The sequence below is a fragment of the Neopelma chrysocephalum genome, unplaced genomic scaffold (genome assembly GCF_003984885.1).
Source record: "Neopelma chrysocephalum unplaced genomic scaffold, ASM398488v2 Primary Assembly neopelma1_135, whole genome shotgun sequence".
In the NCBI taxonomy this organism is placed as follows: Eukaryota; Metazoa; Chordata; class Aves; order Passeriformes; family Pipridae; genus Neopelma; species Neopelma chrysocephalum.
Window position 1 is genome coordinate 3,236 of NW_020897797.1, and position 25,410 is coordinate 28,645.

General features: G+C 39.3%; 2 protein-coding genes and 1 long non-coding RNA gene across 4 annotated transcripts in view; 1 reads left to right on the top strand and 2 right to left on the bottom strand.

Annotated features, from left to right (window-relative positions):
• Window positions 1-2,296: 2,296 nt before the first annotated feature.
• HOOK1 (hook microtubule tethering protein 1) lies at window positions 2,297-22,897 on the bottom strand. Of its 2 annotated transcripts, XM_027698973.1 has the most exons (22): window positions 22,773-22,897; window positions 18,735-18,820; window positions 17,412-17,484; window positions 17,129-17,179; window positions 16,496-16,628; window positions 15,763-15,830; window positions 14,461-14,523; window positions 13,682-13,765; window positions 10,905-11,071; window positions 10,173-10,313; window positions 8,818-9,019; window positions 7,900-8,010; window positions 7,534-7,621; window positions 7,389-7,449; window positions 6,815-6,955; window positions 6,214-6,301; window positions 5,724-5,758; window positions 5,066-5,148; window positions 4,547-4,647; window positions 4,097-4,198; window positions 3,333-3,401; window positions 2,297-3,130 (listed from the first exon to the last, which is right to left on the bottom strand). In XM_027698973.1, the coding sequence occupies exons 1-22, from the start codon at window positions 22,821-22,823 to the stop codon at window positions 2,972-2,974; spliced, it is 2,157 nt and encodes a 718-aa protein (XP_027554774.1). In that variant the 5' UTR covers window positions 22,824-22,897; the 3' UTR covers window positions 2,297-2,971. The 2 variants fall into 2 exon arrangements, with proteins under 2 accessions (XP_027554774.1, XP_027554775.1); XM_027698974.1 differs by lacking the exon at window positions 22,773-22,897 and having other exon boundaries at window positions 2,371-3,130; window positions 18,706-18,774.
• Window positions 22,898-23,001: 104 nt separating this feature from the next.
• LOC113975204 lies at window positions 23,002-24,325 on the top strand. Its single transcript, XR_003536783.1, has 2 exons — window positions 23,002-23,360; window positions 23,811-24,325. It is a non-coding gene; the product is annotated as an uncharacterized LOC113975204 (long non-coding RNA).
• A 96-nt stretch (window positions 24,326-24,421) lies between these two features.
• Window positions 24,422-25,410, bottom strand: part of FGGY (FGGY carbohydrate kinase domain containing) — a 149,432-nt gene continuing 148,443 nt past the window's right edge. Inside the window, exons 17-18 of the mRNA XM_027698977.1 lie at window positions 25,085-25,188; window positions 24,422-24,928 (exon numbers count right to left, since the gene is read on the bottom strand). Coding sequence (XP_027554778.1) covers window positions 24,913-24,928; window positions 25,085-25,188 — 120 coding nt within the window. The 3' untranslated portion in view covers window positions 24,422-24,912. The remainder of the gene's footprint in view (window positions 24,929-25,084; window positions 25,189-25,410) is intronic.

The following is a 25,410-nucleotide window of genomic DNA, read 5'->3' on the forward strand; positions in this document are numbered from 1 at the left end:
TGAATGTTTCTGAATCCACTATAATAAAGTTGTTGCAAAAGAATCTTCTCAAAACTGCTGCCTGACCCATCTTGAGTAAAAGAACTCACTAGTCCAGAATTTGTATTATTGCTATAAAACTTCTCTTCCGTAGTAATCTTATATAAAAAATAATTAACAAATGATATGTCAATCAGAACATATTTGTTGTTTCTTTGGATCTATATTACCCGTTTTACTGGAAACTGGCTAAATTACTAATAATGCTGTTTAACTTCAGCAGTATTCAGTGATTTCACCTCATATTTGGATGTGTTCCTAACTGTGCTGATGGGATGGTATGAATTCATCTTGCAGCAGAGACAGTGGCCTCTTTCTTTGTCCTGCCTCAGCAGTGGTGTATAAAAGGACATGCATTGACAGAGCTCTGCTGCTACATGTTGCATACAACTCGGCTGTAAAACAGCAATGGCATTAGTAGCTTTTTTGTTTGACGTGAATGAAGCAAACATTAAAATTATACTCATCTAATGGTCCTTCCTGCACAGCCAGAGGAGCTGAAGTGAACACACCACCATGGCTTATAATCCAATATTTATTTCTAAAGATCAGTTCCTCATTCATAGGACATAACCCAAGTTTTACCAGTTGTAGAACAGCTGCTCTTAAACAGGTTCTCAATCCCAAAGAAACCCTTAAGTTATATTCACAGGCTTAACTTCTAACAGTTTGGAAAAGTCCCAAATAAGCAACATTTTATTCAATATCTGAAAACCTGATTAATTTTTGGCAACCCCAACGAGACTATGGGGACAAGTGTGCCCTGAAAAAGGCTGATCCCTGCCTGTAGTTTGGGATTGAAATTCTTCCATCACTAGTCAGAAGACTAACTTCCAATTAAATGATAGGGAGGTTCTTGCTTATTTTTGGTCCCAGGGTCTGCAGTTTTGAGAAGTGCAAGTCAAAGACATTTGCTCCAAGTTTGTCACTATTCAGCACCTGACAGACACTGACTGACACAGCTCTACTACTGTGAGAAGTACAACAAATGCATCAAGCCTACAAACTAGATGAGTATTTGAGGGACGTCCATGAAAGTTTCCATGCTGCAAAGAACGAGGGTTAAGAGACCCACTCAACACCATCAGTGACAGCTTCACATTTCACTACACCACACCACAGACCAGGCTTTAGGAATGTAAGCATCTTGCTAAGACTGAATCTCCTGCTCCACTGCTCACCACCATCTCCCACACTACCGGCAGAGTGAACAAGCAACTGTATCTGAAAAACACAAACTCCACTAATATCACTGCAGCAATAAAAGACCTCAAAACCCAAGAGGTAGTCCACGCATAGAGTCCCAAAGAACAGCACCAGACAGACAAAACTCTCCAACAGCCACTTGTCTGGCATGTTCTCTGCTCTCACAACATATGTAGCATGAGACTGGCTTTTAAACAGTGCTTTTTGAAGGAGGAAATCTGTTGAATGCCTAAATGTCCAGCACTGTAAAACAACCACCACAACTAAGAAGCAACTCTAAGTATTAGAAATTAATACTTGCCTTTTCCCTGGCATTGCATGCAATGCCCAATAAAGAATTTAAGATGTTGGGGAAGGAAGAAATCAAAGGACAAGCCATAGTGAAAGCATGTAAAATGAAAGACTACTCAAATTTCATAATTCAAGACTTAAATTCTGCAAAGCTGAATTCTGCTCTCAAATCAAAGATGGTGAGACAGGTGTGTTTTCATTCACAAATGTGGTTGAGTTTTGTATTAGATGATGCTCTAGTACACCATCCTCAAACACTTAGTTTAAGTGTATTCATTTTATTTTACAGGCTGCTGCAATTTTATTTAACTATTGGCATAATGAATTTGTCCTAGACAGTCTGCAAAGAAGAACAGACATTGACAGGTTTCCTAAAAATACAATTCACAACAAAAATAAGACATTCGGAAAATAAAGTGACAAATTCTGTGAAAGACAGCAACTTCCTGCACACAAATTTCAGATATCAATCCCTTTTTCATCTTCTATCACACTACTATAGTTTATGCACTTCTCTCCCTGCCAACATCTGTCAAAGCCATCTTTCATTCCTCTGCCTAGTAGTCAGTAGAGAATAACTGAAGTGAAAACTACATGTAAAAAAGGAAAATTAATTTCCATGCACAGGGTTGTACAAATAGGTTGAAATAAATGGGGCTCCTTCCCACCTAATCCCCTTCTGCAAATAAATGCAGCATATGAATATGCCAGACTTTAAAATACAGCCCAGACTTTTGAATTATTATTATTATAGCTTTTCTCTTACACAGGAAAAGACAAGCTTTTTTGGCTTAAGTGAATTCAGCATCTTAAAGACAGGTTTTCTTTAGTGTGTATATGCACAAACTTAAGCTTTTTTTTTTTTACTAAACTGAGTAATTCTGCTTCTCACGAAACAAATCCTGTCTTCTGTACTGGTACTATACCTTTATTTTCTTTTTCCATAAATGCAAGTATTTTCTTGCATTTAAAACTGTACTTTCTATTCTAAAAAACTTGTATTTTTTTAAAACATGGTACTAATCTTTTAAACCTATTTTTAGAAGAGCCCAGCAAAAATGCCCAATATTGCCAGTTTCCTGAAGTAAATTTTTGCATAACATCTTCCCATTATAAAAGTCAACTTTCTAGTCCAAACCCATTAAATAAAGTTTTAAATATATAGTGCCAAATTTCATATTTACAATATAATCTGAAGGCAAATATAAATCTTTTATGTTGTGCTTGTAAATAGGTACTGCAGTTATCAAATCTACTTGGAAAACTACGTGCTACCTTCTACACACACCACTGATCAAATTAATCACTTCTTGATAGTTCTGATGTTGAATTTGCAGCTGCCCAGTTCTAACCTCCTCTTTCCTCAAGTAAAGTGGAAGCTATAAAACATTTAAGGACACTTTAGCAGGTAAGTTTTCCTCATGGTCCTTGTGGTTTAATCAGATGTTGCCCCTGGTACTTTAACAGTGAGATTCCTCCTGGTGGTGGTGACGTGGCGTTGCTGAGCCAGGAAGGAGCGTCCAGGCCCATCTTTGCAGGCACCACTGCTGCCAACCAGCCTTGCTTCCATACCCAGCTTCTGCAGAGTCAGGCTCTGCAAAACAGTTAAACAACAACTTAAATAATAGCAAAAACGGAAGAAAAAAGCCCTGCCATCTTTCATACACAAAGCTCATCCTTATTTAGTATGCACACAGAAATTCTTTTACTGGATTTCTTAGATTAACTAAAATGTAACTGTTGCATTTAGCAAAATATGTTTTTCTGATACACCAACAAATGAATTTTTGACCCACCTTGTTATACCACGCAGTTACAATTAGCTTTTCCTCATAATCACGTAGCTTAGCCAGTTTGTATTCGTTCTACAAGGAGACAAGAGGGAAGACAAGCTCAATTAAAACACCAATTTTATCTGCATAAACTTATGGCAGCCCATTGAGTGAAACAGAGGCAGCAGAAATGCTTCAATATACAAAATAACTAGAAAGCTTAGAAGTATAAATAAAGATACTTCCTATAAAGACTGAGAGATAAACTATCAGACTACTTCAAAGAGGCTAAACTTCATAAAAGTTGCAGTTAGAAACACAGAAACAACTTAGAAATATACTCTGAGGGTTTGTGTGGGGTGTATCAGAAAGTCTATAAATAATTTAGTAATCTTTCCAGCTGAAAAGACAAGAATGTACTTCCAGCAGCTGACTATTCTTATTGTGTTGCCAAATTGCTATTATATAATATACTTAGAACATCTTGCATAAAAGCAATCTGAGGCCACAGCATTTATATAGTCAGACCCATCAGCCTACTCATCTGTGTTGAGAAATTCTATATTTGTCCAGGTAACTATTTAACTAGTCCCATCAATACTGCTGTAAAACTGAATGCATTTCTCCTTTTTTTTTGATATTTGGACTACTGTCAACAATCCTTTCAGAATTTCAGCCAAGCTGAAATTCTGAATCATTACTGAATCATTAGGAAACAGTATCTTGACTGTCTAATATCAGGACAGAACACATTACAAGTTGTTATTAAATATATGTAAAATTTTTACCTCTAGTGCTTCAATTTTTTTGTCTTTCTCCAGTATCTGTTTTCTGAGCAACATAATTTCTGCTGATGCTGGATTTAGCTTGGGGTCTAAGGTTTTTATCACCTGGATAAGGCAAAAAACAAGAGCATAACAAGTCAGGTTTGATTCTCAACAGCTCTGCACCTCATCTGCTCAGAGGAGGAATATGGAAACAGTCTGGGCACTGCTCAGGGAATTATGATGAAAATTAGGCTGTTACACTGTTAACAGAGACCAAAGGGTACAAAGGAATTATTAATGTACCTCATGTTTAGTCTAAACCCCATTCTCTCATACACTTAACTGACTGCTGTTGAGCAATTTGATTAAAAATGCCATTTTTAATGGGGAGGTGGGGACACACACATTCAAATCAATCTGTTTAACAATTTATGAGGGAGGAATGTGTATGTTCTGAAATAAGCCACTTACATTTCTTGCTTTCTCAAGGTACATTTTATATCTTTCTTCCATTGCTTTCATATCCTCATCCTTTTTTCGTAAAGCTGCTTCCAGCTCTCCAATCTTCTGGGCTATTTACAGAAATTACCAACAAAGACATACAAAATAAAAACAGATGTGGTACTTCCAAGGCTTCTGAGTTCCCTTGATTTCAACAGTCTCAAAATAAACCTTCTGGCTACTACAGGGTTCTCTAAGTTATGATTTTTGTCTCAGTTGTCCCACTTGACCCTGAATTCCCACTTGGCAGAGTGCTGTGCAACAAAACTAAGCCCCCAGGATCCTCTCCCTGCCCACCAGCGGGCACAAAAAAATTCCCTCCATACACCCCATTTCATGTTTAAAGCTAAGCTGTAGCAGAAACCCCTATCCAGACAAGTATCCTATAGTCCACTGGCTATGGGAATCATTTCAGAAGACTCTTAACTTATTCTTATTAAAAAAAAAAAAAAAGCCAAAACCCCAAAAATCCCACACAAAACAACTTACGGTTCTGACTGTCATCAGGCTGGAGCTCTGCAAGATCAGCCTCTTTCTTCTGCAACTCATCATGAACTTCGTTCAACTTTTCCCTATGAATGAAAGGCTGGACTAAGGATTAAGCTCAAAAATAATTCCATGCAGTTTTAAGAGCTGGAAGCTGAAACTTGATGGCAGAAGTGCTTAAGTAACTATTTTAAGCTCTGGCAATTCTTCTGAGTTTAAACAGAAATATTAGTATGTGTTTTTGAAGAACCATAGAAGTTGTGACTCCTGAATTGAGTCTCATTTACCTAAAACTAGGAAAAAATGAACAATTAAACCCCTCCAGCAGCTCCTTAGCAGGAAGTACATCTGCTGAGAGGATGGAAGTATTCCAGAAGAATGGAATATGTTTTGAGCCCAGTAACAGTGATGCTTTTAGTAGTCTGTTGTAGAATCAGAACACTTAAAATGCTGGTGGTGGTGAAGACAGTTAAGTGGTACTAGTATTACCAGATCATCATGATCAGAGTAGACAAAACCAGAACACCAATACTTTACTCACTTTATGCAGGACTCTCAAATCAGTGGCTTAGAAAGACAAAACATCCCTGCAAAGATTTAAGCAGTTTCTGTGCTGTATTTAGCATAAATAAGCTGTTGTGGATGCATGTGCCTTACTTACATGTGTGCTGCCAACTTCTGCTTCAGGTTGCTGGACTATGAAAGGAGAGAGGCAAAATTCAGTTATATTTCAGTGTTTCATTCCAAGCAACATTGAAGTGCTCTTACAAACCAGCCAAGAATACTTAGCACAAGTAAGTCAAAGCAAATAAATACTAAGGAAACTGCATTTTTGTAACTACATTCATATTTTTTTGCATTGCACAGAAATCAATTCCACATCCTTTTCTTTAAAGCTCTCCCTCTCATTATACCATTATTGATTGATAAAACTAAATGTAGAAGGTAGAAAAGTTACAGTTCCTTAAAGAAGGTGGAGGAAAGGAATCACATAAAACATGAGCTTTTCAATTGAAATACAGTTGGTGTGGGGTGTTTTTCCAGACACTGAAAAATAAGCTGCACATCTAAACAAAGGACTTGATGTTACACTGAAGGACTTAAAACTGGTATGTTGCGTTCAAGGCCAAGAAGCCTGAACTTCTACTTACTCCTTCAGTCTTGGATCCCTGCTCCTGCAAAGTCTTTTGCAGATCTTCAATCTGCTGCTGTAGTCCCCCAATACGCTCTTCATTCAGCCTTTTAGGAAGAAAAGACAGTTATTAGTCAAATTTTTCTGCTTCATGTCTGGATAACAGTTTTTCAGAGGTAGACCCAGGAGGACTTCAGCCACAAAGAAACTGATCTTTAGTTTGACTTGAACTTCTGCTGAAACAAGCACATGGAGCTTTAATCAGCATTTTATAATGAAATACCTAGAATTGTTTTAAGTTTTGAGAAACCTTAACTACCAAAAGTTCTCATGTTCTAATGAACTGCTTTCAGCATTAACTGATAGAGAAATTCAGACCATATCCCATGGTCTAGCAGTTTGAAGTTCTAGAAATAGAGTTTATATCCATTCTTGGTCTACTTCCAAGAATCACTCAGAACTAAGAAAAGTGTCCTAAAAGCGATGCCTCATTTATGGTTACACTGGTGAAAGAAAAGGTACTTGGCTTCCTACACAGTGCTACGCTACAGATACAGGCCACAAGGCCACTCTCAAATTCCAGAAATCACTTTTTGCTGTGTTTTAAGATGTAGTTTCACCTTTTCTCAGTTTCCAGTTCGTTCACTGTCCGGTGCTTCTGCTCCAGCTGTTCCTGGAGCTCTGCAATACGCTCATTTTCTGACCCTTCCTGTTTCAACAGGAGCATCTTATTTTCGTGCTGTAGCCGAATAAACATTTCTCTGAATCAAAAAAAAAACCAAAAAAAGTCACTGTTAATTAAGAAGGTGACTAAGAGGAAGAAGCAATATTCCTGTTCGCTCTCCCAACCTTAAAGTGAGTAAATCAAGTTCTGCTTAATGATATAATTGGGGTAACACTGCAATTTTTTATTAAAAGGTAACTTAAAATATTGTGATGTTTGCAAATTGTAAGAGATATAAGCAAAGTTTTAAGTTGTCACTCCAAACCCAGATTTATTTACAGCAATCTGATATGCTTTCAAGAAAAATGAATTGTAGTATAGGAAAATAATAATTAACGGCTACACGGCGGTCTGAATAAGCATCATGGAGGCAAAGCAGGAACTGGGATACAGAGTCATGAACCTTCCCGGAGGCAGCATCAAGCCCCACCCATGAACATCCCAAAACAACCTCTACCTTTTGGTCTCACCTGTATTCCACTGGCAGAATTTCAGCAGCAAGATTCTCATGGCTTTTAACACGAGATCCACCTGAAATCACGTGGGAAGTTTAATTTAACACACTCAAAGAAATCTCTAATACAAATAAAAAAGCCTATGAAGGTACAGCAATACCTGTTTGACTCAGGTGATCCTGCTGCATCTGTGAACACCGGAGCTCCTCATTTGTTTCTTTTAATGCATCACACTGCACTATCAGTCTCTAACAAGACAGATTTGAGGTGGAGTTAAGTCAAACTGCTCCATTTTAAGAGCAAATAACAATAAGCAGAACTAATACTGACAAGTGCACTTTTCAGGTTGGACTTGATGATCTTGGAGGTCTTTTCCAACCTGGATGATTCTGTGATTCTTTATTATATGTATATATACACACACACACAATTTTTATGAAGACACTAATTCCAGAAAGATTTTCCTCCAGTAGAGCATTTGAGAGAGACATTAGGTGTTCAAATAAACTCCCTTAGAGAGACTTACCTCTTTTTCTTTGATTAAAGCTTCATGTTTTTCTTCAAGTCTTTTCATTTCAAATGCCAGCTTATCAGCTCTTTTGGATTCTTCAGACAGTTTGTTATGAAGTTCTTGGACCTTTTCAGAAAAACACTGTATGAATATTGCAAGATGCTACTTCTAAAAGCTATATTAAAACAGTCACTCCTGTCCAGTTCAGCCAAAATAAAACAGCTGGTCCCTCAAGCTTAGGGGAGGGAAGATGGGACAGGAGTCTGTGTGCTTTGGGGTTTTTTTTGTTAGTTGGTTGGTTTGGGTTTTTTTTTAACTCTCTCTTTTAATTACTACTGAAATTAATATAAAACTACAGTTTAAAATACATTTCCATGAAGAAATATAAGAATATAAGCATGTAGTGACAGGACAAGGGTGAATGGGTTCAGATTGTAAAGAGAGAAAATTTAGGTTAGATATATGACATTCTTTCCTGTGAGGGTTGCCCAGAGAAGCTGTGGCTGCCCAATCCCTGGAAATGTTCAAGGCCAGGTTGGATGGGGGCTTGGAGCAACTTGGTCTAGTAGAAAGTGTTCCTGCCTATGGCAGGGGGTTGGAACAAGATCATCTTGAAGGTCCCTTCCAACCCAAACCATTCTGTGATTCCTTAAAAGTGATCTCAGTAATAGCTGAACAATCTCTCCCAGAAGACAGTAAAAAAGAAAAGTTTGCAAACCATGGACTCTCACATCAGTTGAGAGGGCAACCAGTTAAGCTTGCCAGTTTAACAAACAGGGGAAAACCCCAGAAGTGAATGGCAGCGTATGAAAGAGTTTTCATAAATAAGAAATTCTAAGGGGATGATGCAGGTTAAGCCCATGGGCTGTTACATTAAGCTGTTCCCAAGTATCTGAGGAAAAATTAATATTTCCAGTATAAGTGTGGCCTCACCTGCCGTTTGTAGGTCTCCAGTTGGGCTCGTGCTGCGTTGGCTTTCTTCAGCTCATCCTCCAGGCTGACTGTGTTGTGCATGTACATCATGTTGGTCTCCTGCAGCGACTTGACCTGTCTGCGAAAGTCGTTCAGATCCTGCAGCTTCTTCCGATACACTTCCACAGTTGATTCCAGCTTACTTGCCTTGTCTGCAGTAGCCCTTAAAGTATGAACAGGAATTAGAATACAGAGCATTTTTCTTCAAAAGCTTACAAAAGCCCAATTCTGCTGTCATGAGCATTCAAGCTATTTTCAAAGAGAGATACAACACGCTTAGCAGCAGTTACATCTTACTGCTTTATTTTTAAATGTATAATCAACATAAACTTGCTCATAAAAATTGAAATCAGCACAGGGTTTAAGTGGGAGTAAGACCGACAGTTGTATGCAAGAAGTATGAGCAAGGGTTAGTGTGTCAAATACCCTTAGGGAATTCTGTGGGGTGCAATGTAAATGCACCACATCCTGTGCTAGATAATCATCTCTAAGTGCTGGTACCTGGGAAGGAAAACCACACAGGTGTTCTCATTGTGGGATTATACATAATGAGAACATAATTGCACTATGAGAATGATCATTAGCAGATATGACCAAGAATTATCAGCTTATCATTAACAAAAATCTACACAGTAAGAAAATACTGGAATCATAAATTTCAAATTAATTTTAATATTTGTGTTTAATATCTGCATTCTCATAGCATTAAAAACTGGTACAAGAAAATTATGGAAAAAATCTATAGTTAACATTTATTTCAGATGTTACTTAAGAATCATTGTAAGTTAAGCCTCTGAAACCAATTTTCTTTCTCTGTTTTATTGATAATATTTTATGAATAGCAGACCTGCTTTCACAGTGTGAGTTATTGGGTGGTCTGGTATTTTATACAGTTTACACAAGCTGGAATGTTACCTTAAATTCTCATGGAGGTTACTTTGTATTTCATCTTCATTTTGGTAATGATCTCCCTAACTTAAATCTGGCCTAGAATGCTGACACCAAAATTGTGTCAAAGTTCTAGCTGTATATATGCTTTTCTACTTTAGAACTTCAACTTTCCATCCCACATAAAGAAGCATAAGTTCTGTAGTCATTAATTCTGCTTTAATTAATTCTATGTGTTATTCTTGTCAAACAACAGAGGTTTGCCTGAAAGCTTCCACTTCATCTCTGCTCTGTCAAAGACCTCATCCAGGTAAGATCTGCTGAAGTAACACCTCCAAAAAATCTTGTTAAATACAAAGCCTGGCATTTAGTCATTAAATCCTCCTAATGTGTGTGTGTGTCTGTGTGGAGCTCCCCCTACTACATACCTAAGAATATCATTTTCATCTTTCAAGGCTCTAGATTCTTCTGCCAGGGAGGTCAGTTCATTGTTTCTATGTTGCAGTTCAATCAGTTGTTTTTCTAGATCTTCACAATGGACACGATAATCATCTTTTGCAGCTTCAAGTCTACCAGATCAAAAACAGGAACTCTGTCAGGAACATTTTGTTATTATACAGTTCTCATTTAGTGCTAGAATTACTAAAAATAAGACAAAGGAAAACTGTTAAGTCACCAGAAAAATGGTATTGTAAACATGGAACATTTTACTGTCTACCTGTTAAATCATAATGGATTGTTCACTACAAATCTGCCACATCAGTATCAAGGGATCACATGAAAAGTGACTTTCCCCCCACTATGTATCATAGAGAGAAAGACTAATATGTGAAAGAAAAGAGTACAGTAAAGAGATATGATGGTGTTAGGGGGGTTGGGGTTTGTTTTGTTTACACACCAATCACTTCAGAATTCATTTTCTGTCCTCCCTCCCCTTTTTTGAAGTATCAGAGGGCTATACCAATTACAAAGTAATATCTTTTACAAGTAACAGTGTCTTTTTTCTTTTTAAATATAAGGACTATCTTTAAAATATGCTTATACAGCACTAGAAAGCTTTTAATGCAAAAGAAATTGAGATGGAAAATCCCAAAAGAATACCAGAAATTCTCAGGATATATTAGACAAGTGAGGGATTTTTGAAGGAAATAATTTAATACCTGAAGTTTTCTTCTTGCAATTGTTCCAGCTGCAACTGTGCATTAAAATACTTTTTTGCAACCACAGTATTTGGATCATCAAGAGAGTCATCTAATTGCTCTAGTCTGTCATTCATAATCTCATTTTCTGACATCAAGCTGTTTTTTTCATCCTGGAGGGCAGCTACCTAGTACAGATAAAACAGCATCAACACTGTAAGACCTGTCCAAAGAACTCAAGCAAGGCAGCAGGATGTCACCAAATTAGTTTATGAAAAAGGTTGAGCGCTTAGAAATTTTAGAATGTAGTTTTACAGAGCACACTTGAGCATACAGATGCTTTAGTGTATGACAGTTATGAAGCACTAAAGGAAAAGTCCTTCTAAGAAAAAAAAGACAATTTTTTGTAACTGAAACCACAGTAAAGGCACACAAAGTGATATGGAGAGGAACTGGTACTTCCATTAAAAACACCACGGACGCCGTACAAAAAACTCCAAAACTGGTGCAAAGGTTACTCTCCATCTTGCTTGTACTGGACAATAAGCAGCAGGATGGCATGGCCAGCACACCCAGGGACTGCCGTGCTCAGCAGTGAATGGCTGCGGGTTCGGAAGCGGTTTCAGGCGCCGTAAGCACACACGCAAAAGAAAACCTGGCCAGCTTCAGAGAGAGCATGCACTGGGCAACAGTCAGATACTGGGTGCTCACAGCTAAGCAAATGAGGATACAACACTTCACTGGAAGTATATTAACAGCCATAAAATGGGGAAGGATTAAGAGGATAGAACCTTTAAAGTTTTTCTAGTGAAAGCTGTTGTGTTAATTTTAACGTCCTGTCAAACACAAGAGCACGTAGCATGTGTTAGTCAACTGGCATTTAAACAGGGACAATATGCTTTTTGGGTTATGTTTTCCTGAATCAGAAAGTAAACCTACCTTTCTTATACTCTTGGAAAATATCAAGGAAGACTGAGACCTTACAAGTGAATTTATTAAGAATTAGTTTAAATGAGAAGTGTCAGTCAATATTACGGCTTCAAATAAATAAAATTAAAAAAACACATCATGATATTATAAAACAGATACAACCTAGAGTATGCAATATCAAGAAACCATTTGCTTGTGATCATAATTTTAAAGTCTATCAGTCAAACAGATATAAAAATCAAACAGTAGTTAATCTACCACTTCATTAGGTGCTGGCTTTCTGGGTTCACTCCTTTTTTTTACAATACCAGATGTAATTTACTATTTGCATTCACAGAAACATCTGTGAGTAGAGAGCGTATCTGAGCCTTGCTCAGCAAAACACTTCCTGTTCAAGGTTCAGCCACTCCTTAAGCATTCAGACTTCAAGAATAACGTTAAGACATCTCCCATCTCAGACTTAAAAAAACCTTAAAATCAAACTATGACACAACTCGGAGCGAGTTTTACATCTTTTCTCAGTTCCTTTCTGATAGTTTTCTCTTTTATTATTTCAGCATAACAGAAGTGGTGTCAAAGTCAACACAGATTATAAAGAGATATTTTAATCACACATCACAGTATTACAGAGTGTGGTGTCATTAACTCCTCTGTTTATACTCAGCAGTACCTTTCCCTCAAACACCTTTCACCTGTCCCATACTATGTTATGAGCAACTGGCTTTGCATAACCTATGATTAATTAATAGAGAAATCTGGAAAGATGAGCTTGTGGGACACAGGTGAAAGCCTGGGACTTCTCCTGCAGATTCTGTTCACTTTTATATCTCTGTTCTCACTAGGAAGCCTTACTGCTGCCTCAAGAAAAAAGAAAATTAAATACCAATTCCATTATAACAATAGCTTCCTGGGCATGGCAACTAGCTCTGAGCTACTTCATATACAAGTATTCAACTTTTTCAGTTGCCACTGCCTGTAAGAAACGTAAAGCTGGCCTCTGCTTTTGTGGGTGTTCATTTTTAGATGCTCACACAGCCGGTACAGCCCTCTGGCTCCTCTAGGAAGATGCAACTCAAATGTTCTCTTTGTGCAGAGCCAAATTTGAGATGAAGTGCCTTGCCAGATAAAACTCTTTCTATTCTCAGATTATTGTGCCATAAAAGAGGAATCACACTAAAGGGTATCAAATGGATTCTTTTTTTCTTTAAAAAGTTGATTGAAATGCAAATTTCTCTTTATTGTTACAAAGTTCTTTCTACTTTTTCTCAAGAGTGACTTGATTAACTGCTATATCCATTAAAAATAAAAATAGGTCTATTATTAGTGTCATTTGAAAATGTTGGCAAGGATCTATTAGTTTCCATTATTTTATCCAGAAGTATCCTCCATGTTAACACTTGTGCGTGACAAAAAGTTAACAAATTTCAGATAAATTTCAAAATTTAGTCATTCATCAACTCCTATTCAAACAGCATCATTTTCCTGTGATTAAATCTAATGACTGGTTATTACATGAACTGGATTTTTTGGACACAGTACAAAAGACTAGAGGAAGCAGTGATTAAAAATGAGAAGGGCAATTTTTACAACCATGAGAACATTGTTTTAACACTACCTGCTACTAAAGGTAAATAAAGGTAAGAGATCAAAGAACGTCTGAGGTAACAGCTGGCACAGGACCTCAGCTTACACTTCCATTGGAAAACGTTCCCCAGTAACTGCATTTTGGAGTACAGAATGATTGCTTTTCCCCCACAAGAATTCTCATAGAAATTTAAATAATGCAAAATTCACTTTGCTCTTCACTTCTGCATCTTAATAGCAGCACCACTACATATTAAAGAAGTAAGCAACTTGCTGTTTCTTACCTGCAAATCAAGCTCTTGACATCTTTGTGCCAACTCTTCTTTTTCTGCTAGTGCTTCCTGAAGATCCTCCAAGGCTCTTTTAAGCTTTCAAAAAATAAGACAGTCAATCACTGTGGCCCATATCCAAAGTACTCACAGTTGTAGCTTACAAAACAACTTAACTGCTTATATGAACTGTTTAAGAAGTATGTCAGGTGCATACACTGACACAGAAACCTATATATACACTGTTACATCAGGATCCCTGCTCATTTCACTTGTCTTCTAAATGACTCCCACACGTAACAAGTAAGTTATTGAAAAACAGCAAACACAGCAACTTGGGCTAAAGGCATAACAAAACAAAATACAGGAGCATTCATGTGGTCACAATTTCAAAATCCCTGCCTGTTAAAGAAATGCCTGCCCTTCATCTTAGAATAGAAATATTGATGCTCCTTTATGAGCAGCTACTTGTAAAGACAAGTTTCATTTTATGTGTAATTGTAGTGTTAAGGTTATCAAGACTTTTCATGACCCCTTAAAAATAACCTGAAGTGTTCAGCCTGGCATGGCTGAGCCTTGATGTACCCTCACCTCTTCTTGCACTGACCAGTTTTACCCCATCCAGGAAGATGACATAGCAGGCACTGATTTTTTTTTTTAAGAAGCTATAGAACAGCAGATAACTTCTTACTTAATTAGCACTGAAAAACAACATTACTTCACTTAAAGGATGGCAAGAAACCAACTTATTGATCAGGTTTGATCTACAACAGCGACAAATATTAGGCAGTTACCTGCTGTTCCATTTCACTTGAGGCATCACAGGTGGAAGGACTCGTTACTTCCTTGCTCATGAGCTACAAGAAGAGGCCACAGGCAAAAAGTTTAAGTTAGAGGTTAAATATCTGTACATTCACTATCTACTGAGTACCAACTGTATTTTCCACTATATCATTGCATTCCTTCAAAATGTCAAAATAGATTAATAGTAATAATAAAACCCACCTCATGATTGGTAAAGGATTTAAACAAATCTAGAATAAGATTACATTTTCTACCTCTCCCTCCCTTCCCCCCCCTCAAAAAAAAAATCAAGTTAGCAATAATATCTTATTGGAAGAATCTGTGATCTGTTGAAATTATTTCTATTCCCCAGTCAAGTTAAAATGGAGTGAACCAGAGGACAGGATTTCAGTCAATTAAATTAACAGTCATCACACTTCTTTGTACCCCGTTAATTGCCACTAAGCAAACAATGGGAACATTAACACTGCTCTCACTGATCTCCAGTACAAAGAGGTACACAGTGTATCTGTCAACAATTACAGGGCTTTACTTTTCACTCAGGAATTACTGTATTACTTCTAGACCTTCTTCAGAAATTTTAATTAATCAGAAGACAACAAACAAGAGGTTTATGGATTTCTTTCTACCAATAGGACCCCTGCAGCTTTAAAGACTATCCAGTCAATTTAAATCTGAGTTTTAAAGCCTATTACCAACTCCACTCATACCTTGATGAGGTTGCAGTTACACAGCACCACTTCTTCGAAGTCAGTATTTAATTTTTGCCCTTCTCCACACTCTGCTTCAGTTCTTAACTGTGAGTGACTGCAGAGCTAAGCTGTGAGCTGGATCTCCAAGATGATCCAACCAAGAACAAATTAAAACAGGAGGAGGAGCACACCATGACAAGAATGGAAGAGATGCAGCTGCAAGCTTGTAAATCAGAGGCTGGAATGGTCCTTCCATAACAACGCAGCCTCATAGACACAATCAGGTTAATTCTGGGACCACGACTGTAACACTGGGACATTTCAGAACCTGACTCCAATATAATTAGTGGTTGGCAACTACATACATTTCTTGTGTGGAATGAAAAATCTTAAGCATTTGTTGTATGTTTGGGCACATGAGACTAAAATCAAAACCCCTTGGTTGGAATCTGGGGCTTCTTGGTCCTGAACCTCCCAAATAATTTAGGAAAGTATTTACACTCTTCCCTGTAAATTCTTTCATTCAAGCAAAGGTCAAAGATAACAAACAGATATTTGGACTTCTCAACTGACAACATTAGGCTGTGAACTGTTACCTACCTCTTGAATGGCTGTCATGACAACATGCTGAACAGACTCTTCAAGGGTCATGATATTTTGTATGTGTTCTGTGAAAAACAATTTGCAGTGACTCATGACCACGTTCATCTTAACAGCTTGAGTAATGTGATAAAGTGTTTGCAGAAAGATCCAGAAGAAACTATTATCCATAAAGCCCCTTCAGAACAGGTAGCAGTCTTTTTGTAGAGAGGACTACTGTTAACCAACAACATAATTATCCAGTAATATGGTATAAACACAAGAGATTATAAACTCCTAACTGCACAAATTAATACTCTGCATAACAGAGTAAGGAGCAATGCCATCAGAGCATGGAGCATTAGCTCTGGTATGGGGAGAGAAAACAACCAATTCAATTTTGAGACTCTGCAGACAAACAAGAGACAGTTCCCAATGTAAGTTTTTAATTTAATTTGTTAGATTTACATTTGAATAGTAAGTTTTAGGTCTTGGTACATATTTTAATAAGTACAAGTAATCCTCAAATGCTTTAGACTATTTTTTTAAACCTACTTGAACAAAGTTCTGAGTTTTATCCAAAGAAGTTTCCCACAGATTTTCTTTTAAGTGAACTCCAGTTTCAGAACAGGAATGTAACGTATTAAACATACAGACTTTCTGACACATAAGAAAAAAGTTTCTATGCCTCTTATACCTTAACAATCACTTGTCAAAGTCTGGTGATTGTTGCACAGGTTAAGGTAGTGCCTACCTTGTTTCCTTTCACAGTTGACTGCACAACCTAAAATAAGCTGCAGAAGCCTGCCCAGTTCAGTGGGATCTGAGTTCTCAGATATCTGGTTTAAGTCTGGAATAAGCTCTTCTGAAATCTGCTGACCCAAGAACTGAAAAAAATGGAAAAAAAAATAATTAAGAAATAAAGCAGACTCCCACTTTTGTACAACATGAAAATCTGGTATCACGCAAAAAATCTGGACTCAGTGAGCCACGCAGAGAAAATGATCCAGGAGGATTTGTACCTTGGCTTTCAGCTTCTAAGTGAATATCATAAAACCTAAAGTGGGGTTGCTGAGTCTGTTCTGTTGTGTACAAAAGGATTAAAGCTTCTCTAGACAAGAGCAAACACGAATCCACAGACTAAAGTCAACAGGATTCTGCAGCTCAGCCCTTATGACATTTACCTGGGCAGAGACATGGTTTCCAGATTATACTCCAAGAGTCTTATTTAAAATACATCTGCTCAAATTAATTTTATATTCACTCAGACCTCCCACTTAGCAGATAATCAACAAACACTTTCTGCCAAAGAAGTCCTTAAGATAAATTCATTTGCCAACAAAAAAAAAAAAAAAAAAGCCAGGTGAAGGAGGGCAATAATCCATACCTCATGGTAGTAGTCCATAATTCCTTGCAGTATCTTCTTCAGATTACTGGACTAATCATTGTGCATGAAAGACAAAGTTACAAGCTTTAATTAAAATTTTCGATTTTGATGAAATATCCCAACAGAAAATCCCCATGTAACACTGCTGGGAGGCACTTAAAACTATCAACAGACAGTTCAAGTTCATTTAAAATATGCTTGGAAAGCCAGATCTTAATTCTGTAGGTTTTGGACTGCTAGATCTCAGGACTACATAAATTTCACTGTCTTCAGTTTTAAATACCTTTATTCTCCAGTTGTCACCAACATCATCTTTAATGCGATTTAGCCAAGAGGCATCAAACCAAGCAACATCTCTGAAACAAAATTAAATGATTAATCAATAAGCACAGACTTAAATAAGACAAGAAATTCCCAGCATTAAATCACCAGGTGTTGAACTACAGTGTCTAATGAGGCATGAATTTCTGGAGATTGCAAGGTAAACTTATGTTGCAGGAAATTCCCATCCTGCTGGCTGCACTGACACCTTCCAGGGCTGGGAGAATTTCCATGTGTGCTTGAGCTGGGAACAGCTGGAACACAAGGATGTGTAGATCTTTGCCATGCTGAATTTTTATACCTGATAAAGTGATGGGAATGATGCAAAGAAACATCCCTTTTTGACTAGTGCTGATATTAAGTTTGGTATCTATTCCTGCAGGTTGGACTTTCTAACATTTACCACAATTTGTCAAAGGCACTTATTAAAAAACCAGTTTGAACTACTGGCATTTTGTAATTTTTGTGTGTTTGGTTCCCCTGGGCAGAAGTCTTTTCACTTTGCCAGCATAAATAAAGATGAGTTGCTGTGGGAGGTGTTTATACACACCAAGCTGCCAAGCAGTACAATCACAGCATATTTAACAACATATTAACTTTTACAACGTACTGTTTATTCACTGATCTCAAAGCACCTAATAAAGGACAATTATTATCCCAACTTGCACGTGAACCAACTTGGCTGTGCAGAGGTCTGCCCAGAGCCTGTGACAACCCAGTACCCCAAACACGTGGGAAGCAATCCTCAGCAAATCCTAAATCAATTTTTGCCATGTTTCAGGAAAAATATGATTTCTGTCTTTACACAGCACATTTTAAATCATCACAAGCAGACAGGAGGGCTTCTGAGTTCAGAAGGGGTTTTCTTACAGGGGTGGGGGTTTGTGGTGGTGTTTAAGTAATTTCTTAATAACCAAAACTACGATTTGAGCAGGAGATGGTAATGCAGACTTCTCTTAAATTATCTGAGCCAACAACAAGTGTTGATGGGAAAAGCGAAAAAGATCATGTCATTCTTGCCTAGTTATCCTTAAGTATGAATTTATTACTGCAGTATAAACATATATATATATTTTTATATATATACATATTTTATCACCTTCTCCATCATGTTATTATTCAACTGTTATATCATCACCAAAACAGCAATACAAAGGCATATTCTATCTTTTTCTATAAACTGCCCACTCCAAGTTTCTGCCTACTTTAAAAGCAACTACGTATGTCAGACACAAAAACCTCAAGGAATTAAATACCTCTTCTTCAAACTGGAGAATCAACTTACATTTGGTGAAGCACCTGTGCCATGGCAACTCCATTAGTCAGGTCCTGAACATCTCTGCAAGGTGCAGCAGTATTGAAGGTCTGCAGCTAAAACAGGGAGAAAACACTGTGTTTCTCATTCAGCAGACAAAAGGACAGGAAATTAGTTACCACTTTCCTTTTCCTCTTTAAGTTAAAGATGTCTTTTCACTTGAGGCAGCTAAAATCCTTTCTGAACTATGCAGGTTTTAAGCCAACCCAATTATCTCAATACTTGTGACTGTTATGACTAGCAGCTTAGAAAGTTAGTACAACCACCCACGCTTTGCTTTTTCATGCCAGACCTTCTATTGTAAATCAAATTATGGAATTATAACTTGGGAAACTACAGTTGTATTTATCCATCCCTCCAATTATGTTGCAGTGCTTAGTTCTGGCCATAATTACCTAAATAAAAAATGGTATCAGAATAAGGTGTGAAATTTGCGGAGAAAAAAAAATTCCAGTCTTTCACAACAAGAACTTAGTAATAGAAGTAGAATGGGATTACCTCAATGTTAAAAATGTTTCTCCATTTTAGATATTTTGGGGTTTTTTTAAGCTATCCTCAAGCTTATATCTAACATTATGACAGAATTAGATGTATATTTAGAGTTGCAATATTTTATTCCTCCACAATCAATCACCTCAGAACTAACTATTCTAGGTGAGAGAGTCATTTCCATACACGTCAGTTCATCACAGGAAAATAAGAGCCTTCTTCACCACTATGAACAAAATAGAAAGTTTGCTGTTAGTACTACTAATAGATGTGTATATGAAATGGAATTGGAGCAAGTACAGGTCCTTATAATCTCTGTCCACTGCAGAAATCGTAAATGTAGGAGGTTTAAGAAGTCAGTGTCCTAAATTACCTTTCATCTGCAAGAGGGCTTTCCCAAATGTTCTGTGAAACACAAGCTTCTTCAGAACGCACTGGTGAATGACCTTGTGTTTGGGAAATGGAGCTACTTGGACCACACTGATGGAAAAGCAGTTTCCAGCTGTGAGAATTTGAGGCAGTTTTTGTCCAGTCTGTGTTTACAAAGAGTGACCACAACTCTGAATATTTACTTGCTTCAAAAACAGCCAAATCAAGCCAAGAGAAAAATACACAGAGCAAGGGTTTGTTTTTACTGTTTTTTCCATTTATTTTTTGATTGAAAAAGCAGTTTAAAATCTTGTATTACGGGAAGTGAGAAGTCAGTAATCCCTTGCAGGTTACATAAAAGATTAAGTGGAAACACCACAACCCAAAGCTGCTGTGACTGACAGCCCTGGTTTCTATTACTCCAGCAGCCTCCACACCAACACAGGCACGACTACGAGTCAAGGCTGATCTTCCCAGAACCCACAGAATTCACGGCACAGGACTGTGATGCTGCCATGTGGATACACCCGCTGTAAAGCAAGGGAATTGCTAAGCACAGGTACTACCATTTCACCTGAGCCTGTTAGGCAAAGCCTTAGAAAACCCCATGGCAGGCGACACTGCTTTATGCAGAATCTCCCAGAATAGAAACAGCTAATTAAAATTAATTATAAAGCAGGACTGACAGTCTGCTTCTTTATATATTTAAAAGTCACATAAGGGCCTAGAAATAATATGACAGTAGAAGTATTAATTACGGGTTCTCCAAACCTCATGCCAGCCCAATCATTTCCTCAAAATGGATTTTTACTGCTCTAGCAAACCCCATGAAAGCAGCAGGCATGGGGAGGAGGTTGGCAGAAGCAGCCACAGACTTCAGGGCTGTAGCAGTGCTCTATTTTTTTACTTTTACTAAATATAGCTTCAAGGACACGCTACTCACACTGAAAACCATTTTGTGAGTTCCAGCCCAAATGCACCCTGCTACTACAGGAGAAGCAAGTGTTTTTCTCTCAGGCACACAGATATTATGCTCACAACGAACAGCTGAAAAATGAATTTTGTAGCTCCACTACCAAACAACTGCAGATGAAATGTGAGTGTTCACAGTGCCCAGAGGAAATCATCCTCTCCACCTCAGGAAGGTGTGCCCTCAATGTCACCTGGACAATGTGGGGTTGAGTTTCTCCACTTCATACCCAGATTTTACACACTGGGGATTACAGAGCAATCAAACAGATTTTAAAGTAGCAACAAACATTCCCATTCTTAACCCCAGAATACTGATAGAATAAACTCAGCCACTGGACAGAGTTAACATCACCAACAATGCCAGTGCCATCACTACACCTACTGCTGTTAATCTTTTCCCTCCATTTCCCCCAAAACTCAATTCAACCGCATTTTGTTTTTTCTGCAACATCCTCAGAACTTCATAATTCAATGACACCTGGGTTGCAAAACCAACAGATAATGTTTTTATTCAAATTCTCTTTCTTCTCTGGATAATGCATGTTTTCTAATATAGAATTTGGTAAAATAAAAATAGAAAAATACACGCTCTGGCAGCAGAACAGAGAAAATCATAAGCATCTGTTTGCTACATTAATGAGTAAGCAAACTGAGAAACCTTTAGAACCATAGAGCTAAAGCACTCTTTTCTCTCCAGCATTTCATTCCCACTCCCTACACCACATTTTTCCCTATTATTCACACTGAAGTTCAACTTGTGAAGGATGTTTGAAACACATCTTAGTGTCAACAATCAATTTCTATGAAGTTGTAAACTAGGTCTGAGAAATAGGGTGTTAAATCTAAGAACATGCTGACAATGCATCTGCTGAGGGTTGTATAGAAAACCTGAACACAGGGATGGATGTGCCTTATGTTGACACAAAGCTCAGCTTAAGGCCAGATTTACATTCCCTTTAAGATTCAGGATGTAATTACAGCTATGCACTGTGAAGATACTAGAAATGAGAATTAGGCTTAAAATATTTTAAGCAGGAATTATGAAAATTATAAAGGAGTTCAGCACTGCTGACTTAAGGATTTTAAGAAAGAGTTTAGGAATGCAGTGATTTCTTTTGCAACTGAATCATGATGGAATTATTCTTACATGACTACTGAGAGGAAAATACAAAGTTAAAGAGTGCGAAACAGAAAGATTAACCCAGGTCCACAGAGGTAAGCATAAGACAACCAAAATTCTACAGACCAACAAAACCTTGGAATGTCACTAAAAGGAAAATTAAGGGAGAAAAAGAAGGAAATTGTTTTTCAGTGATTTATTACCAACTTTAACTCTTCAAAACTTCTGTGCTGCCACGTAGAAATTAAGAACACTACCTACCCTAGTGGCTACCACTTTTGCCAGTTTCATTCCTAGATTTCCACAATGCTCCCAAAACACTCCCTTCTTCCATGATTTACACCTCACAGAGGCAAAACACCTGCTATTTCTAGAGAAACCCTTCACACAGGTAATTGTGGCCTCCCCTGCCAAGGTGTCACACAGCAGTTCTATTTAGCAGAGCTCACTCTCACCAAAAACACTGCACTTGCAAGACCGGATTTACAGACAAGGTCACGGAAGGAGCTTGGAAAGAAAGATAAAGAGGAAGCAACGATTGATGAGTTTAACAAACACGGTTGTCCTCGATGACCGTAAAAGCCTTTTCCCACCTGAATGATTCCACAATTCTAAACCGGTGATTCTGGCCCAGGTAACACCCCACGCCCAGGTGTGGTGTGCCTGACTAATACACGCTTTAACCAGCTGCTGTGAAACGCTCTGAGGTTTCTGCGCCTGTCAATTCAAATTAATTGCATTTATTATTATTATTATTATTATTATAAATTACTGAGCAGTTTCCACACTGAAGCCACCGCTGGAGAACCACTACTGGGCCCAGGCGATATTCCAACCACCACATCCACACCCCGGGGGTGCTGCAGAAACCTTCTGCGGGCTCTGAGAACAGCGTCCCGGGCAGCCCCACCGCCACGGCCGCGCCTGTGCCCGACCCTCGGCCGGGGACGGAGGGGATGGAGGGATGGAAAAGACAGCTGGAATTCGCCCCCGCCAGCTGCACCTCATCGCTGCCCCCGCGGGTTCCCCAGAGGCAGCAGCACCCCTGCGCCACTCACCCAGAGGATGAGGCTGTCGCACAGCAGCGGATCCGCCGGTTTTGGCTCCATCGCGGCAGCAGCCCCTTCCCGTCGCTCTCAAGCCGCCCCCGCTCGGCGGCTGCGGCCGCGGCTCCGCTCCGGCCGCGCGGCCGCGCGGGGAGCGGGGCTGCCGCCAGCGCCGGCCAGTCAGCGTCCTTGCCTGCCTGGAGTGACAGCGCATCTGACCAATCACATGGGAGGAGGGGTGTGTTCGCGCCAATCACAGTGAGACCCGTTAGGGGCGGGGATCCCCTCCCGGCCGCACCGCCTCTCTCAGGGGGAGCGGGGTCGGGGTGGGATGTTGTCGCCAGCCCCGGGGTGATGCGTGGGCGAAGCGGGATTGTGTCACTTACCCCCCCGGAGTGAACTAATGGGCCGCGACTCAGCGAGTGCAGCCCCCGCGTTATCCCGCCCGCCCGCGAGGTGCCGTTTCGTCACAACATGGCGGGCGCTGCCGCCTCACAGCCCGCCCAGGCTGTGACGGCGCTGTCGCGGGTCGCAGGGCCGGGGAGATCGCGGGTGAAGAGCTGCTGGTGTGGTGCAGAATTACCTGTGCTTAAGGTGTAGGTAAGTCAGTGTACCTGTACCCGCCACACGCGTTCATTTCAAAGCAGGATACAGAATTTCTTAAAAAACAGCTAAATTTTTAAAAAATTGTTAAACGAGGCCAAAATAGCAATCCATCTCCTGGGGAGGAAGCGCTGAAGCACAGGGGTGAAGAGCTACTGCTTTAACCCTTCTGGAGATGGGACCCCTTGCCCCCATCGAACAGGACGGATCGAGAAGGGCTACATCAGTTTTACCTGTGCTTAATTTATATTGTCATTTCTGCCCGCCTGCTCAGCACGTCACACACCACCACACAGGCACCACGCACTTCTTTGCATCTTACGTAGTTCACGACATGAGAGCTAAAACGCAGAAGTACTTTGTTGTTTGATCTTTTTTTGTTTCAATGAAAAAAAGGAACTACCAAAATTTGTTCACTCTCTTTCCTCTACTATATTTGTTTCATAGGAAAAGCTTACCTTATTTGATCAGATCTTGTGCATTGATTGGGCTGATTCAGGATCCTGTCTTCTATACCACCCTGCCCCGGACACCAGAGAAAAATCTCTACCTTACACTAAAACAATGGGATTATTCTGAGCCTTTCCTGTTTCAGCAAAAGAACTTACTTCTATCTCCTCTTTTACTCATTTATTTGAACCATTATTTTTCGTTAGCTGATTCTGTTTTATAAAGATTCTTACAATGACTGTACTGGAATGTGCAGAATGACATTAAACACATTAGTGTTTAGGGTAGCCTAAGAATACACCAAATATCTTGAGTAATAGCTGTTACAAGCATCATATATTCCTTTTTAGCCATTCTTCAAGACACACAATTTAATTTTCTGTTACTGATTCTGCTTTTCCTTGCAGAGTGGAAATTGTGGTGATGACATGGACAATATTTACATGACTACTTCCCTCAAAGTGCTGTCCAGAATTGATAAAGGCTCAAGAGTGGACTTTGATTTCTGGAAACCCTATTACTGACTTCCTTCACCAAAGGTTCTTAAAGAGACTTGGTTGCCATGGAAGATTAACGTAAATCCTTATTAAAAACAGAATAAGGAACAAAAGGTTTTTACAGTAAAATCCCACATAGTTCTGTGCTGGGATTTGCACTGTTGAGCATGCTCATTTTAGTTTTTTAGTATTTTTGCTCTTTTGTAATTTCTACTAGCTTTTGCTTATATTACCCCTCTTTATTTCCTTACAGGTTCCATAATTTGATGTCCTTTCCCTCTCAGGCAGCGTCATATCCCAACGTTAGTCGCTTCCTGCCAACATAAAGCCCAGGAAGCCGGTGAGGGTGAGGCCCAGCGAGGTGACCAGAGTCAGGTACAGTCCTGTGACCACCAGGCAGGTGCACAGTGACGAGGCAGCTCTGAGGCCAAGGTGGGAATTCAGTCCACAGGGCACAGTCCATGTCCATGGGTCCCTGGACAGGCACAGGCACAACTGTGACACTGCTGCACCCAGGGCTGAGCTGGAACAGAAGAGATGGGTGGAGGCACCAGATGAGGCTATTCAGGCCTCTTTCAGGGTTGCTCCTCTTTCAAAAGCATTCAGAAATTATTATTCCTAAGGGATGGCAGTACAGGAAAGGTGTTATTGAGAGTGTGGCTGGTGTTATTGAGAGTGTGGCTGGTGCAGGGAGCATGGCTGAGATCTGTGTAAAAACAAGGCAGGCTGTGCAGGTCTGGTAATCTGGGATTATGTCAGGAAAGATCGGCTCACCCCTGTGCTCCTGGCTGCTGCATCCAGGTCAGACGGCTGGCTCGGGTGAGGGAGCACTCACCCAGACAAACTAGTGTCAGCACACAGCAAGGGTTTGTCTGAACCTGCAGAGAAATAAAATACAGCTCCAGACAGATCTGTGCAGCTATTCCACATTTTTCAGGGCACATCAGGAACACCACAGCACTGTCCAGCCATGCCAGGAGCTCAGCCGTGGGGCAGAAGTGTAACAAAGGGATCTCTGTGCCTGATGCAGAATAAGGTGGTTTGGGTTTTTAAGCCTGGCTGGAGATTTCTTCATGAGCTGCAGCTTTTGTGAATGTCTG